Here is a 17,507-nt window from a genome sequence, read left to right as displayed (position 1 = left end):
AGTTCCTGGTCTTTTGCCATTACAGACAGAATTTCAGGGCACCTGATATGTGAAATATACTCTGGGATAAATTTCACATTTAGGAATTTATCCTACAAATAGTCCTTCCTTTCTGAGAATTGAAATAGTCTGGCAGAAGCTGGCTTCATCAGCCATGGTCTTTTGCCATTTAATTAACTACACTTCTTTCAACAAGGCCCCTTTAAGGCTTCAGATATAATTTGTTAATGTCCAGGTGCTGGATTGGTCATAGAGAGGTGGCAAACAGTGCTTCATGGATTCCCTAAATGAGCCCCTTGGTGCGGGCTCAGTTTGCCGTCCTGTGGAATGGGGATGTATAGGAAGACAGAGAAATGGAAAATTTGCCTTTGTGGAGGCACACCTGAAGAATTTCTATTTATTTTTTTTTTGTTTTTTGTTTTTCTGGTTTTGAAAACCAGAGGAAAACTCTTCCTGTGACTGCAGTTGGGGGGTGGGGGAGCTTAGTCCCCAGTCTCCTCCCCCCTTCTCAAGTTCTCCCCTGTGTTCAAAGGCTTCCTGTAGCTTGGTCAGATGATCCCCTGGGCCTGCACTCCCTTAAACTGTCACTAACCTCTTTTCTCTCTATCCTTCAAGATTTTATTCTGTTCAAGCAAAATAATGCCAGTGATTTAAAGTTTTCATCCTGGACTCTAATAGAAGGTATCCATATTACATGCAGAGCATTTTAAAAATAGGAATTTACCAAAAGGCTGAAAGTAAACGGGAGTTCGGGTTTGGAGTGTAAGTTGGCAAGGCTTTAAGAACATTCTGCAGGAACAGTTCTAGCTTTCTGCACGTTCTTAATCAAACTGCCTGGGTCAGTTGTCTGTGTTCTGTCACCAGCTCTCAGTGACCTTTCTCCTGTGTAGACTCGGCCTTCAGAAGCTCCAGATACTCAGTTTGCCAAGACTCGGGTCATCTTTGTCTTTTTTGTTGTTGTTGTTTGTTTTTTGTTTGTTTGTTTGTTTTGATTTTATTTATCTATATGAGAGAGAGAGCACCAACAGTGGGGAGGAGCAGAGGGAGAAGAAGCAGCAGCTTCCCTGGGGACTTGATCCCAGGACCACCCAGGCACTCTGGGTCATATTTAGTCTTTCACAGCCCTTCAAGGGCTGCAATGCCCAGAATGGGGACTTCCAAGCAAGAAGACCTGCCCCATCCTAGTGACAGAAATAAAGTCTTGGGCTCAACTGGGTCTCCCTCAGGATGAGGGCCAGGCTGTACCCTTTTGGGGGATACAGGGCAGAGCTAGGCTGTGAGCAGCTGGAAGGCCCAGGGTGGCTACCCATTGGGTCAACAACCCCACCCCTGAGGCCATCCTCCTCTGTGCCCTCCAGTGGCCCCTCTGTCTTTTGAATAGAGCTGAATTTTTGGGGGGCCCCAGGGTAGAGCCCCAAGGAGGACGCTAGCTACCATTCCCTGCTACCCCAGCTCTCTTTCATTAACTGCTCTCTTGGGTTCAGGCTTGTCGTGCAGAACCACACACAGTCTCCCTGTTGCCTAGTGCCCTCTTCTGGAATATTCTTTGCTGTTGCCCTTCTTTTCCTAGTCATCTTTGCCTGGCTGAGGAGTGAGCTCACTACTCCTGGCGTAGGTGCCTCTCCGAGGTGTGCGTTGCGCCTGGAGCATCCCCGATATCAGTGGCCTTCTGTTGGGTCTGCTTCCCCACTAGACTGGCAGCTTCTTGTGGACAAGCTGTCCTGGTGACTGCGCTGCCTGCAGCTCTGACCACAGGGCCTGCTGCTGACCCGGCACTCCATATGTTCAATGTTCAATGAGACAAATGAAACCCCATGCAGACGAGGAGGCCGACCGAAAAACTGTGTTCCGGGGTCTTGTGCCTTCCCCAAGTCCCTTTGTATTTTGCCACTTGTGAGCCACTGCCCTGTGCCCCGAGTCAGAGCTTAGAGGATGGGGGGGCAGCAAGCCGCACAAACCCTTGCTGACTTCTGCAAAGGCCTTTACTTGAGGAGATGAGATGAATGCTGAGGAAACATCTGTGCAGTTCGGAACCCTCTGGAACGAGTGGGATAAAGGGCTCATGTCCCCAGTACAGTCTATGCCATAGTGGCATCTCCCAGGAGAGTCTAGACTCTGCCACACCTGCTAAATCAGAACCTAAATTTTGACAAGAGCCCCAGGGGGTTTGTGTGCACATTGGGGTTTGATGGCCCTGGTCTCACTGGCACAGAAAACTGCTGGGGCAGAGGAAGCTGCAGTAATTGGAGAAGCTGCATCAGGGAGCGGGGAGCAGCTGAGTTGGGTCTTCGAGGAGGGTGATACCAAGAGTGGAGGGAAGCTGAAAGGTATTGGAGGTTATGGAGGTGTTCAGCCAGCAAGGACCGACTCTTCCTTTTAATGATGTTTGTATGAAAATCAGGTTATGAGCCCCCTTTGTAAATAGTGGAGCAGTCGGCTCAAGCTTCTAAAGGATTTCATTTGGTAACTAGGAAACCTTTGATGAATATATTGGCTCTGGTGTATTTCACCACTTAATTATAGATTTAAGTTTCTGCCTTTGAAGTGGCCAGCATCGTTGAGGGCATGTGGGACTAGAAGCCCAGGGCCTGGGTTTTTTGTTTATTTTGTGAGAATGAAGCTGTGGGGTCCTGACCAAGTCACTTCCCAAAGTGATCATGTTAGGTGTTCCTACTTTTGTGGGTCAGGAGCTGGGGTGTGGCCCGGCAAGGCAGCTCTACCCTGGGTGGCATCGGCCAGAGTCCCTTAGTTGATGGCAGACATGGGCTGGGCTGGGAGGCCCAGTGAGGCTTTATCTGGCATCTCAGTGGCTCTGCCAGTGGTCTTGTCCTCCCCATGGATGCTTGAGCTTCCTTGTAGCATAATAGTCTTACAAGGCAGCTGGCTTCCAAGAGGGAACATGTGGAAGCTGCGTAGTCTTTCTCTTTTTTTTAAGAGAGAGAAAGGGCCCACGGTGGTGGGGGGGGGGTGGCCAGGGTCAGAGGGAGAGGAGTAGAATCCCAAGGAGGCTCCATCCTCGCTCAGCATGGAGCCCCAATGAGTGGGTCTCGATATCACAACCTTAGATCATGACCAGAGACAAAATAAGAGTCAGACGCTCAACTGACTGAGCCACCCAGGTGCCCCCAGCTGCAGAGTGTCTTAAGACCTAGAAATTACCTAGGCCCTGCCCAGCTCCCCGGGGAGAGGAAAGAGTCTCCATCTGCTGATGGGAGCAGTAGGCACAGGGAAGAAGGAATTGACCATGTCTGTCTTGGGGGACTCTGTACAACAGGCTCCATGCCCTCATCAGGACCTGGAGTCCTTTTTTAATGTTTTTTAAAAGATTTTATTTATTTATTTGACAGAGAGACACAGCCAGAGAGGGAACACTAGCAAGGTGAGTGAGAGAGGGAGAAACAGGCTTCCCTCTGAGCAGGGATCCCATAGCAGGACTTGAACCCAGGACCCTGGGATCATGATCTGAGCCGAAGGCAGACACTTAATGACTGAGCCACCCAGGCGCCCCTGGACTCCTTCCTTTCTGCCCTTCCAGCACAGGCTTCCCCCTCGATGGTCCAGAGTGGCTGCTGGAGCTCCGGCCAGCGGGAAGGAGCAAAGGAGGAGGAGGGCACCACCTTCTCCCACAGCAGGAGTACCCATCATCAGTCCCCTCGTCCAGCTTCCACTGACTTGCTGTCAGGCCCGCAAGCGTAGACGTTCGGGGGGAGCCATTGTGCCCAGAAATCACAAGTCTGTTCTGAGGCAGCTGGGGTGAATGAATGTGGGACAGGGCTTTTGGTTCTTTTTTCCCCAAACCCCTTTGGAAGTTTTAGGGTTAGGGGTCAGGAGCCCCAGCCTGGCGAAACACGGGGGAGGTGTGCTCCCAGGCTGAGCTCATGTGCCCGTCTGCACTGAAGCCCTCACCCCCTCCTTCTCTCTCTCCCCAGTTCACCACAGGCACGTGCAGCGACCCCGCGGCCCACAGCTGCGAGCTGTGCGGCAAGGCCTTCCGCCTGCAGCGCATGCTCAACCGGCACCTCAAGTGCCACAACCAAGTGAAGAGGCACCTGTGCACCTTCTGTGGCAAGGGCTTCAATGACACCTTTGACCTGAAGAGGCACGTCCGCACGCACACAGGTGAGGACGGGGGCGTGCCCCTCGCGGTTGCTTTTGTTGGCGGAGCTCCTGCTCCTCGGCCACCAGAAGACCACATTGGGAGTGTGGAGCAGGGTGGCATTTCTGGGGCATCTAGGCTCAGCTCTTGGCTGTGACACCAGGCAGCTGAGTCACCTTGAGCCCAGCAAAGCCTCTTTTCAGACGCTGTTTTCGCCTCTGTCTGGTGTGGTAATGGCCCAAGTTCTAGGGCCATTCTAGGGCCTAAAGATGGGTCACGGGCTGGAAGTGTTTTCGGAGTTGTGATCGCCGACACAAGACTCCCCAGGGGCAGAGTTCAGCTGTCACTGGGCTGACTGTTAGAATGGATTCTTGTGGTCTCACGGGTGGTGTCCTTTGCTTCTTTGTGGGGATGTAAGCCTGTCTCAGATGGAGCTCCGGAAGAGAAGGAGATGTTGGTCTCCTGTGTGAGGCTGCCAAGTGTCTTCCTCCCCTTGGTCCTTCCTCAGTTTCCTGACCAATGAAGCGTGGACCTGGGTCCTTACCAGCTCAGTTCACAGAGAATCCTGGGGGTGCCCATTGGCCTCTTTCCCAGCCCTTCTGAGCCCTTCTGGTTAAGGCCTCATTAGTTTTAATTTAGAAACATCTGGCCCCTATAATTCCCCTTGAGGCCCACAGTTCCACACCTCCAAAGAGGGATCTTTTGAGGATAATTCTGAGGATGACATTTCCCTTCTGAAAATTCTCCAACTCTAGATGAGATGAAATCCAGACTTCTCATCTTGGTGGACTTCATGTAAGCTCCTTACACTCTGGGTCCCACCTTCAGATCCCCACCCCGTCTCATCCTGCCCCATTTCATCTCATGTAAACCCATCCTGTCCTGACCATTCAGACCCGTCCTGGTTATGACCTGTTCTCCCTACAGCCTCATAGAATTTACTGTAGATAGTCTCCCGATCCTCCAGCCCTTTCAGAGTTCGGGGTTCCCTCTGGCATCTTGGTGGGATAGGAAGATGTCTATTGCTCCCTCCAGAGGGAGATCCCAGCACTTCCGTCCTCACCCAGCGCCCTTCTCTGATCCTGTCTATTCAGATTTCTTTTATAACCTTCATCACACTGTTTGGTTCTGAGAGTGCTGGCCAGGAGCTCTTTCCCCGGCCTGGGAAGAGTGTCCTCCGTCTGAGAGAGTAGGCTAGCCTACTCAAAACTTCCTTTTTTCCTTTTATTTTTTTATTTTTAAATTTTTTTTAAAGATTTATTTGTTTATTTGACAGAGAGAGATCACAAGTAGGCAGAGGTAGGCAGAGAGAGAGGAGGAAGCAGGCTCCCCGCTGAGCAGAGAGCCCTATGCGGGGCTCAATCCCAAGACCCTGGGATCATGACCTGAGCCGAAGGCAGAGGCTTAACCCACTGAGCCACCCAGGCGCCCCCCTTTTTTTCCTTTTAAAAAAACCTTTTCTGAAGTGGATTTTTCATTTAAATGGAGCACGCTGGAGAAGTGCTAGCAAATCATAAGTGTGTAGTTTGACGAGTTGAGGAATTTTTACAAAGTGAACACACCCAGATAACTAGCACTGAGACCTCGAAACAGACTCCAGGAGTCCCCCTTATTCACGGGGATTCATTCCAAGACCTCAGTGGACGTCTGAAACCACAGGTTGCTCCAAACACTATATATCCTATATGTACATAACCTATGATAAAGTTTAATTTATGTACTGGGCACAGTAAGAGATTAATAACAATAACTGCTAATAAAATAGAACAATTAGAGTGATATACTGTAATAGATGTTAAGTGAATGTTATCTCTGTATCTGGAAGTACCTTGTCGTACTAGACCTACCCTTCTTGTGATGATGTGAGATGATAAAATGAGTATGCCATGAGAGGAAGCGAGGCGAATGACATTGGCACTGTGACATAGTGTTAGGCTTCTGTTGACCTTCTGCTGATGGGTCAGGAGGAAGGTCATCTGTTTCTGGACTGCGGTTGACCATGGGTAACTGAAATCACTGAAAGCAAACCCACAGACAAGGGGCCTAACATTTGTCTAGCCCACAGAAGGCCCCACTCCTCTCTGTGTCACTATCCCCTTCCCTCCAAGAGGCACCACTTGTGTGACTTGTAACAGCATGAATTACGGTGCCTGGTTTTGAGCATAGTAGAGATGGAATCATGTAGTGTGTCCTCTCCTGGGTCTGGCAGTAAGGCTTCTTTTTTAGTCCCTAGCAACCAGTGAATCAGCAAAAGTTTGATCTCTGTGTGGCCAGGCAGGCCCCTTAGGCTGGAGCAAGGAGACTGCTGAGGGATCAGTGGGCTGGCAGGGGTCCTGTGGATTTGGGTAAGCTGGGTTGGGGAGGTGATCTCAGGAAGCATAATGAGGGGCTATGAGGGGAGATGGGGAGGGGAAGACAACCGATAAGAACCAGCTAATGAGCAGGTTATCACTGTGGACAGCTGGGGCTCAACCCCACTGGGGACCCTTTGAGGAACCATGTAGAATGCTCCATAGAATTGCTCCAGGGGTGAGGAAGCTGGGCTATTTATCCAGTAACTCCCATTCCTCCCTGATGGGGAGGGACCTGGGACCCTCATTTCCTAGGCAGCTCCTCCCCCCCAGCCTGTTGCAGGTCTCTGGGGAGAGAGATGCAGAAAGGCAACTGACTTTCCTGGAACTGAGGTGACCCAGTGGAAGGCTCGGGGGTGGGGGGTGTTGACAGTGTCCTCTCAGGACAAGAAGGGTTAGCAAGCGAGGGGGGTGGCTTGGCAGAGGCTGGGAATCCCTGTAGAAGGTCCCACATCTTCTTCAGACAGCAGCAAGCCCCCAGTAGTCACTTTCCTCCATGCCAGGCCCTCAGCACTTAACGCTGCTGTCTCATCCCCAAGGAGTCAGCGAGCCCCACTTAACGGATGATCAGATGGGGCTCACCAAGGTCAGACAACCAGAAGCGGTGGAGCAGGGAACCAGACCAGCTCATGCTGGAGTTCATGGGCTTCCATTTTGTCAGTTCCTTCTCTGTTCCCTTTGCCTCCCAGTGCCTTCCTCAGCATGGGAGTCTGAGCGTGCATGTTCTGCGGCACCAGGATACCGGCAGAGTGAGCAAGGAGGAAGATGGCCGGCATCTCAGACTCCTGAGCTCCTCCCTCTCTTGCTCCTCGAAGGTGACATTTTTAGTGACTCAGAGGGGCTGAAAATTACTAAAGTTGGTGAATCATAATGCCTTCCACCTCATGCTTTTCCTGAAGAGCTTCACAGTTTACTCCATGAAGGGAAGGCATCTAGGAGGGGAAGAGCTGCAGCCGTCCTGGCCACGGGTAGCCACCGAGCCCCCAGTGTGTGGCTGGTCCGACTGAGATGTGGTGTTAAGTGGAAAACACTAGATTTGGAAGACTTAATGCAAAATGAGAATGTAAACCATCTCAGTTTTTGATGTTGATTCCATGTTGGAATGGTAATATTTTGAATACATTGGGTTAAAATATATCATTGAAATTAATTTCACCTGTTTTCTTTTTACTTATTTATTTATTTGTTTGTTTGTTAGAGAAAGTACGTTTGTGGGGGAGGGGGCAAAGGAAGAGGGGAGAGAGAACCTTAAGCAGGCTCCACACCCAGCATGGGGCCTGTGTGGGGCTCGATCTCATGACCCTGAGATCATGACCTGAGCCGAGATCAAGAGTTGGATGCTCAACTGGCTGAGCCACCCAGATGCCCCTCTTTTTACTTATTTTAATAAGGCTACTGGACATCTTAAGATTACAGAGTGGCTTGCACTTTAATGTCTGCTGGACAGCATTGACTATAAGATCAAATCTACAGGTAATTTAAAATTTTTTCAAACATAATTTTGCTTCCTTAAGTGATCAACAAATAGAATTACAGAAATGTCTTGAACCTGTTTTTCCTGCCCTGGTTTATTTGCTGCTGGAGATGTGCCTCCAGGTAATAAGGGACCAGAATGGGGAGCAAAGGGCTTACGAAAAAAAGGATTTCTGGCTTGGGGATGCAGCCACGCCAGCGGAAGGAGCAGCCATAGCATCCTGGTGGGAGGGCCTGCCCTGCCTTCCCTCGAGCTGTACATAAAAGGGTTAGTCAGTAAAAAGAGCAAAAATCTAGGATTCTCATCTCATCATCATCATTTTCAAAGTTCGTGTACATAACCTCCCTGGTTCCAAAAGACCTTACCAGAATGCTGGGTTTGATGAAGATGTGAAGGTCAGATTTTGCTATTGACGGTTACAAGTAAATGTATTTTGACCAGAAGCAAAGATGTGTGAATGCAGATATGGGAGACAGTAGTTGAGTTAAGTCTGTATTTGCTTAGATTCTGACTGGACCAGTCATGACTCATTTAAAGACTTAGCTGGGATCCCAGGACCCTTCTATTGAGAACTGTGGCTACAGCATCAATGAGGTGGGCAAAGAGAGTGGTGGAGAGAGCCACGATTAATCTCTCCTTCCCCCAGGTTTCTTCCTGTCCTGTGCTGGGAGGGACAGGGCCTCTAAGGGAAGACTCAGAACACAAAGAGACATCTTGAAAGAGTCCCAGGGAAACCAGAGCCTGTAAATGTCTGACCTTAATATCCAAGTGGGTGAAAGAAAAGATTAAGGGTGTTTTGTTTTGTTTGGTTTGGTTTGGTTTGTTTTGGTTGACTTCACCAAGAAAAAAGTAACTCAGAGGGTGTGTGTGTGTGATGGGGAGAGGGGATGTTAGTCAAATGGCATCTGATTCAAGGTTGGAAGACAGAAACTGATGCACAAAAACTAACATTTTGTGAAAACAGATCAGCAAACAAGGGCTGTTTTCAATCCAGACTGTCTTGGGTCAGGTTCCCTAGGAGCAGATTCTGAGATGTGCTTCTTGTAAAATGATTTCTTGAGGGAGGGGTCAGAGGAAACCTGGAGGGAGCGGGGAGGGTAGTGGAACAGGGCAGGGTTAGGGGGTGAGCAGAGATGTGGCCTCAGCCTGGTCCCACGGGGGCTCTGGGGTGTGAAAACACTATAGACAAGTGGGGGACACTTGGATGTCAGTCAGACAGCCGCCTCTCCCCTGGGCTGGGAGGTCAGTTGCCCAGTGCCCATTCCTTGGAGAAGGGGGCAGTCGGGAGCCATTAGTGGGCCACACAGGATATATGCAGCATGAAGCACTAGCTAGCCAAGGGGGGTCTGCAGATGGACCAGCAGCTTCCCTGACACACATAGTAGAGGAAACTGCTCTATTTTGGAGTTGACGGGACCACTGAGGCCAGTGTGGGAGATTCTGGTCAAAATAGAGAGAAGGGGCCATGAGCTTGAAAGAAGTGAATGTGGAATGACTGGGTGGCTCAGTCGGTTCCAGATACGCCTTCAACTCAGGTCATGATCTCTGGGTCCTGGGACTGAGTCCTGCATTGGGCTCCCTGCTCAGCGGGGTGTCTGCATCTCCCTCTGCCCCTCCCCCTCTGCTCAAGTACTCTCCCTCAAATAAATAAAATCCTAAAAAAAAAAAAAGAAAAGAAGAAGAAGAAAGAAACTAATGTATATTCCGTTCTCCTCCTGTGAAAAACATCATATCACGGGCCTGTTTTTCAGCATTTGCATGTGTCGCACTCAGCACTGAGTACCCCACTTCACTGCTCAGGACCCAACACCACCAGCGGCATGTGGGCGCCTGTCAGGCAGAACTACGTTCATCCAGGGCCACAGTGTGGCCTGGGCATTGTTGACTGGTATGGCCAGATGTGCCAAGGTCTCTCAGACAAGTTCAGCATTTACTGAAAGTCTTTTATTTTCTTCTGGTTTGGAAAAGGGCTACTGAGTCTGTAAGAGACTCCAGCCAGTGAAGACGAGAACTTGTAAGCCACTCTATAAACAGCCAAGAAGGCCACACGCAACTGCGGGGTCCCCAGCGCAGACTTCAGGGGTCTCGTGCTGTGAGGAATAACCCACCTTGGTGATAACTTTCTGACTCTGGAATAAAGGAGGCCATTCCCATTGCCGGCCATTCCTGAGGAAGTTTCTGGAGTTCCAGAGAGAGAAGCTGAGGAATGTAGACTCGAGGAGGCCGGGGAGGTGAGGAGGGGGCATGGGCCCACCGCAGTATCTGCCCCACCCCTTGGGACGCCCTCTGGCCTTATCTTCCATCGGGCCACATTGAGAGGGACTGGAAGGCAAACAAATCCCATCTTGATTGAAGAAGAGGAAACAATAGTGTCTTTGTTTGGAACCTACAGGGAAGGATTGACTCCTCCAGGAAAAATGCAGATTGGGAGAAGTTTGGAGTGGGGCAGATGGCAGAAAAAGAAGAAAGGAAACTCCAGGGCTAGGGAGTTCAAGGATGTCCGGTGGGATCGCCTCCTGGGCTCATCAGGCTGTCCCTGCTCTATTTCATTTTGACTTACTTTTCAGCTAAAGAAATAATAGGAAAGCGGGGGTGGGGGGGTGGAAATGATAAGGAAGAAAAGTAAAGCCTTCTTCCCCTCCCAAGTCCTTAAAGTTCCATGCCCGAAAGCAAACCACCAATTAATATTTATCCCCCAAAGTTGTTAATACACATTGCTTTTTTCATGTCATATGTGCCTTGGATCCTCTTTCATATCTATACAGGCAGACACGCCTCTTTTTAATAGTTGTCAGGGCATTTCTTAATATGAGATTATGACAGTTCCAGTGTGGAGGCACCATGATTTCCCCTTGTCCCAAATGATGAACTTGTTTCCATTCTCAGAGTTGTCTTCCCCTCCCTTCTTTTCTTCCTTCCTTCTTTCCTTAAATGTAAGACTGCCGTGAATATTCTTACACCTCCTTTGTCTACCTGTGTCCATCTTTCTGTAGATAATTTCCTTAAGATGGGCCTGAGGTCAACACATGGCAGTCTTTGGTAGGCACGGCCACCAATACACATAGCAGCCTTTGGTGGCCACGGCCACCAGGGAGGCTGCCCTGAAGACCCACTCCCACAAGGAGGACTGTAAAAAGCTTCTTGCCGAAGTTCATGATTGTACAAGTTCAGCAAGGGACCACCAGGCTGTGGCAAGGAGAGCAAGCAGAAAGTACCCGTAGCCAAGAATTTTCTTTGGAGATGTGTGATACAAAGCTTGATTTTGGTAATAGGAATATAAAATTTGAAGAGAAGAAACCCTTTTGGATGACCCAATGCAGTGTTTTTTTGAATAAGGTCAGAGAGGCCGTTTGGCACAACATTCCAGAGGGTCACCAACAAAATAGAGGGCTCTCCACTCTTCTCTCCACCAGACCCTCATGACCATATTGAAAACAATTACCCTTTTTCTCTCTGCACCGGGAAATAAACAACACATCCCAAAGTGCGTGTGAAGTGTCTATATTGAGCCAATGGAAAGACATACTACATATGTACCCGCCAGCCAGTTTAGGAGGAGAGCATACTGTTGAGCTGGACCGTAAACTCTCAGGGCTGTATCCCACTGAGTACGTAATATGTGCTGGGCCCTTTGCAGGTGACGTCGCCATTAATCCTCTGACCGGCCTGACAAGGGGGTATGAATGTTATCCCCATTTTGTGGGTGAAGAAACTGAGGTCTGGAGGGGCTCAGCCATCCATCATGGGCTCACGTGACGAGTGACAGATGTGTGATGCGTGGGTTTTCAGAGGCCTGGGACTCTCGCTGGGTGGTGTCAGTAGGCTAATGATGTCTGGTGCAGCTGTGGTTTCGAGTTCCAGTATCCCACTCCAGACAGGGGCAAGGTTGGCCTTGGCTCCAGAGCACTAAGGTGGGTGAGTCCCCAGAGTTGGGGAGGCCTTGGCATCAGTCCTCTTTGCCCAGGTGTCCTCTCTGCTCACCTTCATCTCCCATCCACCCCTGAGTTCATGGCGGGCTGGGGATTCCGGGAAGAAGGGTCACCTGGGGGCTGCTGCATGACCGTGTCTGCTTGCATCAGTGAGTGATGGATGAATGTGGTATTTCCAGAGAGGGGAGTTGAAGCAGGTGTGCAAAAGTCAGAATTGCCCTAACTGCAGTTTTTGGTGCTGGCAGTCTAACATCCATCTTGGTGTCTGTGAGTCCCTGGTCCTCTGAGCCCGGCTCACATCCCATAATGCACCGTCCCTGGGAAAAGCCCACCCGCAGCAGTCATCCCTATTCTCTCTATCGTCTGGATGATGCAGGGCTCTGGAATCTCTAGCCTTTGCTGCCCTGGGCCTTGTTGGGGGTTCTTTCTGTGGAAGGGGCTCGGCCGATCTGCTGGCTGCAGAAGGAAATGTGCTCCCAGCACGCTTACCTCTGCCAGGGGATAGGGATCTGGCAAAGCCCTGGTCAGCAGCCACTTCAGATCACCTTTCTGGGTCACCGATGGGGTGGGGCTTCCTAGAGCAGGATTGGAAACATCCTTTCCTGGGGGGCCTAGGAGCTCGCCGGGGGGTAAGTGTACTGTCCTCTCCACGTGTTTAGTTTGGATGTTTTAAAACAGTAGTGGGTTATTTCCAATAACTATTGAAAGGAGTAACTGGCCTCTGGGTGAATTTCTTTAAAAAAAAAAAAAAAAAAAAAGATTTTATTGGGGCACCTGGGTGGCTCAGTTGGTTAAGTGTCTGCCTTCGGTTCCGGTCATGATCCCGGAGTCCAGGGGTCCAGTCCCACCCACACAGGACTCCGGGCGCAGCAGGTAGCCTGCTTCTCCCTCTCCTCCCTGCTCCCGCCCTCTCTCACTATCTCTGTCTCGCTCTCTCCAATAAATAAAATCTTAAAAAAAAAAAAAAAGACTTTATTCATTTATTTGACAGAGAGTATAAGCGGGGGGAGCAGCAGGGAGAGGAAGAAGCAGGCTCCCCACTGAGCAGGGATCCTGATGTGGGACTCCGTCCCAGGACCCTGGGATCATGACCTGAGGCAAAGGCAGATGCTTAACTGACTGAGCCACCCAGGCACCCCACTTACATTTGCCAGTTTCTTCAATCTCTTTGTTTCTTAAATGTCTTTCTCTGGGCCCGTAGGGGTTCATTAATTCCTTCATTGAAAAATTATTTACTGAGCACCTATTATGTGCCTTCCCGGTGCCAAGGCTTAGAAAGGAGTTTCTTAACTTCTGGCAGTTGTTCTAGAGTGTGCGGAATGTAAGATTGACCTGCACTCTGCCTGAATTGAATTGCATTGACCCAATACACCTTTTTCACATGCATGTTACAGGATATGCTTCCCATGTGTGCTTCTGGACATGGACTGCATGAAAAGTGGAAGGGTTTGGTTTCCAAACCCTTCGGGTGGTTGGATGGAGCTGGGGGGAAGTAGTTTTTTTCCATTTCAACTTCCCTTATCATCTGCCTTTAAGAAAATGGGGGCATGTGACCTGGGAGAGAAAATACTGAGGCCAGGGCTGCTTTCAGACCCCGAAGTACCATCCTCATGCCTCGTTGGGTAGAATTTGTCCACGAAGCCACCTGGTCCTAGACTTTGTTCGTTGGCAGTTTTTTGGTTACTGATTCAATCTCCTTGCTGGTCATGGGTCTCTTCGAATGTTCGTTTCTTCCTGCTTCAGTTTTGGTCATGCCTCATTTGGCGTGGAGTTAGACATGTGACTCCCAAAGATCCCCGGACACGCAGCCTTCCCATCCCCTGGGAACTCGCTAGAAACACGGGAGTCTCAGCCCTACCCCAGAAAGAGAAACACCAGGGCTGGGGCGAGGAGTCTGTTCTGGTGAGCCCCTTGGGTTTGAGGACCATGGCTCCACATTCCATTCAGTCTGGGGGGTGGGGGGCTGCGACTCTGCATGGCCAGAAGCTCCCAGCGGGTGCAGTGTGACTGTTGGCCCCAGGAGCAAAGGCGAGGACCCGGTTGTTACAAGGCAGTCAGCCTATCTCTGGCTTGTGAGAGATGACAAAACACCACGGTTCTGTTGAAAAGGAATGAAACTGAGCTGTAGGCACCAACATGGAGAAATCCTTCAGAGCATTGTGAAGCTAAAAAAGTAGATTTTGAAAATATCTTTGGATAAGTTTGCTTCCATTAAAGCCAGGATAGTAAAATCATCATAAATTCCATTTTCGTGTTTAAAAATATATATATTGAAACATTTTTAAGTGTGAGTTTTAATTCAGCTACTTTTCAATTGTGCAGTGTGTTTTTTCAACAGCTAGAACTTTATGGGGGAAAATAATAACCATTTTAGAAATACATGAAAACATCTACATAGAGTGCGTGTTTTTCCTTTCGCCTCAAGCTGGAGGATGGTGTTGTTGGGTCTTGTCCTTGTTTAAGATTTTTGATAACTCGTTCCTACGGATTTTTTTTTAATGTGTTTCAATTTTTGAAATATTATCTCACTGGATTGATGAGTTTTTGGCAGGCCCTTAAATTCTGCATCGGAGGCTTTGGGGATTCCTGTAGGGGATGGCTCTGCTGGCCTCTGGGCTCTAAGATGATCCCCAGTGGAGATGGCACATGGGAACTCTCCATCTAGAAGGCAAGCCCCACCGATATTAGCCCAATTTGAAGGCCAGTGAGAGATCTGGTTTGGAAATGCTTTCATAACTGTGGCAGATGCTACCCGTGTCCAGCCCACGCCCCTGGCTCCTGCCATTTCTGGGCACACCCATCCCTGTTGCAACTGCCCACACCTGCTACTCTGTCTGAGAGCGTTCTTGCTGGCACCAGACAGGGAGGGAGAATCGGCACCCCCCAGGGACAGCCCCTGACAGGCTGTTGGAGGGGGTGGGAATGGGGGTGGGGGGGTGGAGACCATAGCTGTGTGGGGCGAGATGACTCAGAGTTGAGTGCTCTACCTTGTCCCTTCACCTTGTCCAGTGGAACTGGACTCTGGTCGCTCACAGCAGTGACTGCCTTGCTGTCCCCACCTTGTAGGGCTCCTTCCTCTCGCTGCCGCACTTCTTTCTTCACTCCGGACTGGAATCCTTTTTACAGGGTCTATTTCCAGGAAAACCACGTAAAATAAAAACAAAGTTTGGGGCGCCTGGGTGGTTTAGTGGGTTAAGCCGCTGCTTTCGGCTCAGGTCGTGATCTTGGGGTCCTGGGATCGAGCCCCACATCAGGCTCTCTGCTCAGCAGGGAGCCTGCTTCCTCCTCTCTCTCTGCCTGCCTCTCTGTCTACTTGTGATCTCTCTGTCAAATGAATAAATAAAATCTTTAAAAAGCAAACAAACAAACAAAAACAAAACAAGGTTTACTTTGCCCACTATAAAATCAAAACATTGAGGCGTACAAGTGGGAAAACCAAAAACCTTTACTCCCAAAGCCAGGTGGTGTTTCTTTGCTAAGTTGGCATCTCTTTTTATCTTTGCTCATGTGGATGTTGGGAACCCTTGGGAATCGTTTTCCTCATGTTGAGTCCCTGGTCAGGCTGATTTTTTGTTCCCAGCCCTCAGCTCCTGGCAACCATTTATGCACTCTGTTCCTATGGGTTTGACTTTTATACACACACAAGTGGTACCACGCAGTATTTGCCTTTCTCTGGTTTATTTCACATAATGCCCTCACAGTTCATCCACAATATTGCACATAGCAGGAGTTCCTTCTTTCTCGTGGCTGAATAATACTCTCTTGTATAAATATACCACATCTTTTTTATTCATGCATTCGCTGATGGACACTTAAGGTTATTTGGATGTCTTGGCTGTTATTAATAATGCTGCAGTGAACGTGGATGTCCCGATGTGTCTTTGAGATCCTCTTTTCATTTCCTTTGGAAACAGATCCTAGATGAGAGATTTCTGGGTCACATGGTAGTGCTAATTTTTGTTTTTTGGGGAAACCTCCATACTGGTTTCCATAATGGCCGCATCAGTTTACATTTGCACCAGCAGTGCACAAGGGCTCCCTTTTCTCCACATCTTCAAGGACCCTTGCTATCTCTTGTCTTTGATGATAATCATCCTAACAGGTAGGAGGTGATATTTCATTGCAGCCGTGATTCATGTTCTCCTGACGACCAGCTGTGTGGAGCACTTTGTCACGTACCTGTTGGCTCTTTGCTTGCCTTCTTTGGAAAAAAGATCTGTTCGGTTCCTCTGCCCGGTTTTGAATCAGGAGGTTTGGTTTTCTGCTATTGGGCTGTGCATCATGTTTGTAAATGGCTTCATGGTTGGGAGGCTCTGGCTTGACTGTGACCCACTGGTAATATGTCTGCCCATCGACCTTGCAGGCATTCGCCCCTACAAATGTGACATCTGCAACAAAGCCTTCACCCAGCGCTGCTCCTTGGAGTCCCACCTGAAGAAGATCCACGGGGTGCAGCAGCAGTATGCCTACAAGCAACGCCGGGACAAGCTCTACGTCTGCGAGGATTGTGGCTACACGGGCCCCACCCAGGAGGACCTGTACCTGCACGTGAACAGTGCCCACCCAGGCAGCGCCTTTCTCAAAAAGACGTCCAAAAAACTAGCGGCTCTTTTGCAAACCAAGCTGATGTCCATGCGCCCAGGGAATGCCAACCTGAGCGAGGAGGAGGAGAAGTGAGGAGGAGGAGGCAGCCAGAGCTGCTGTGTTTACAGGGATTTGGGGTTTTGAAGGCTCCCCCAACCCCACTTGGGTTCAGTTCATCCCTCTGCCCTTCCAGGGCGGAGGCGGAGCTGGGGGATCTGTTCCAAGGGTCATCAGTGAGAATCGTGGTGGCAGGTCCCCTGTAACCCACATCCTGTTGACAGTCACATTAACAAAAGTTTGTGGATGGTCACGATCACTGTAAGGCATTTTTCTTTCTTTCTCTCTCCTTTTCTTTTTTTTTTTTTAGGATTTTCACATGTGGAGGCCGAGGTGTTCTTAGAGAGACTCATTTTATGGTGCCTTGAAATAAAAGTACTTCCACTTGCCATGCTCCTCAAGCAAGGAAAATGATTTTATTATTCCAAAAGAGTTTACAGGAATTATTTTAATAAATGAAATGTTCTTGTGAAATTATAAAACAAAACAGAGCATTGAGTTCTAGCTCCCTGATTAGGGCCTAATGTGTGACCTTCGATTTCAGGTCATTTGGGGCAAATGACTTTGTATTGGCAGGTGGGTTTGAAGAAGCAGATCTTGAGTACGGGGTAGGAGGGCCAATGGACAGGTGCCCCAAGGCAGGTGGGCAGAGACGCCTGGGGTGGACGGGGAAGGTCACTCCTGAATGCTTTCGTCATTTTCCGTGGCCCTGGGTTACTGTAGAGCTGCTTCTGGCTTTCTGGGGCTGGGACTTGACTTGCTGGTTGCAGGTGAAGCCCGCAGAAGCGGGACCGCCAGGAGCGTTCCCTGGCCAGGTGCAGGGCTGTGGTCTTGCGGGAGGGAGAGCCGTCTCCTTCAGGGCATGTGACTGCTGAGCACTGTGACCTTTGGCCACCTGGATCGCCTCACCTGGGAGGCCTGGCTCCAGAGGCCCAGGACGTTCACAGTAAAGCAGACCTGAGACCGAGATAGGGCAAAGGAGAGGCAGCAGCCTCAGGGGACAAGAGGGGTGGTGA

At 49.7% G+C, this 17,507-nt stretch overlaps 1 protein-coding gene across 4 annotated transcripts in view; it reads left to right on the top strand.

Annotated features, from left to right (window-relative positions):
- The window catches only part of OVOL2 (ovo like zinc finger 2), a 28,898-nt gene extending 12,018 nt beyond the window's left edge, over positions 1-16,880 (top strand). For all 4 annotated transcript variants that reach the window (XM_004754176.3, XM_045078441.1, XM_004754178.3 and 1 more), the window contains 2 exons: positions 3,930-4,119; positions 16,214-16,880. In XM_004754176.3, the coding sequence (XP_004754233.1) occupies positions 3,930-4,119; positions 16,214-16,527 (504 nt within the window). In that variant the 3' untranslated portion in view covers positions 16,528-16,880. The remainder of the gene's footprint in view (positions 1-3,929; positions 4,120-16,213) is intronic.
- The last annotated feature ends 627 nt before the right edge of the window (positions 16,881-17,507 follow it).

The sequence above is a fragment of the Mustela putorius genome, unplaced genomic scaffold (assembly GCF_011764305.1).
Source record: "Mustela putorius furo isolate JIRA1106 unplaced genomic scaffold, ASM1176430v1.1 tig00000253_pilon_pilon_pilon, whole genome shotgun sequence".
Classification (NCBI taxonomy): Eukaryota; Metazoa; Chordata; class Mammalia; order Carnivora; family Mustelidae; genus Mustela; species Mustela putorius.
The sequence above is the reverse complement of the archived record's forward strand: the minus strand, read 5'-3'. Positions and strand labels throughout refer to the sequence as shown.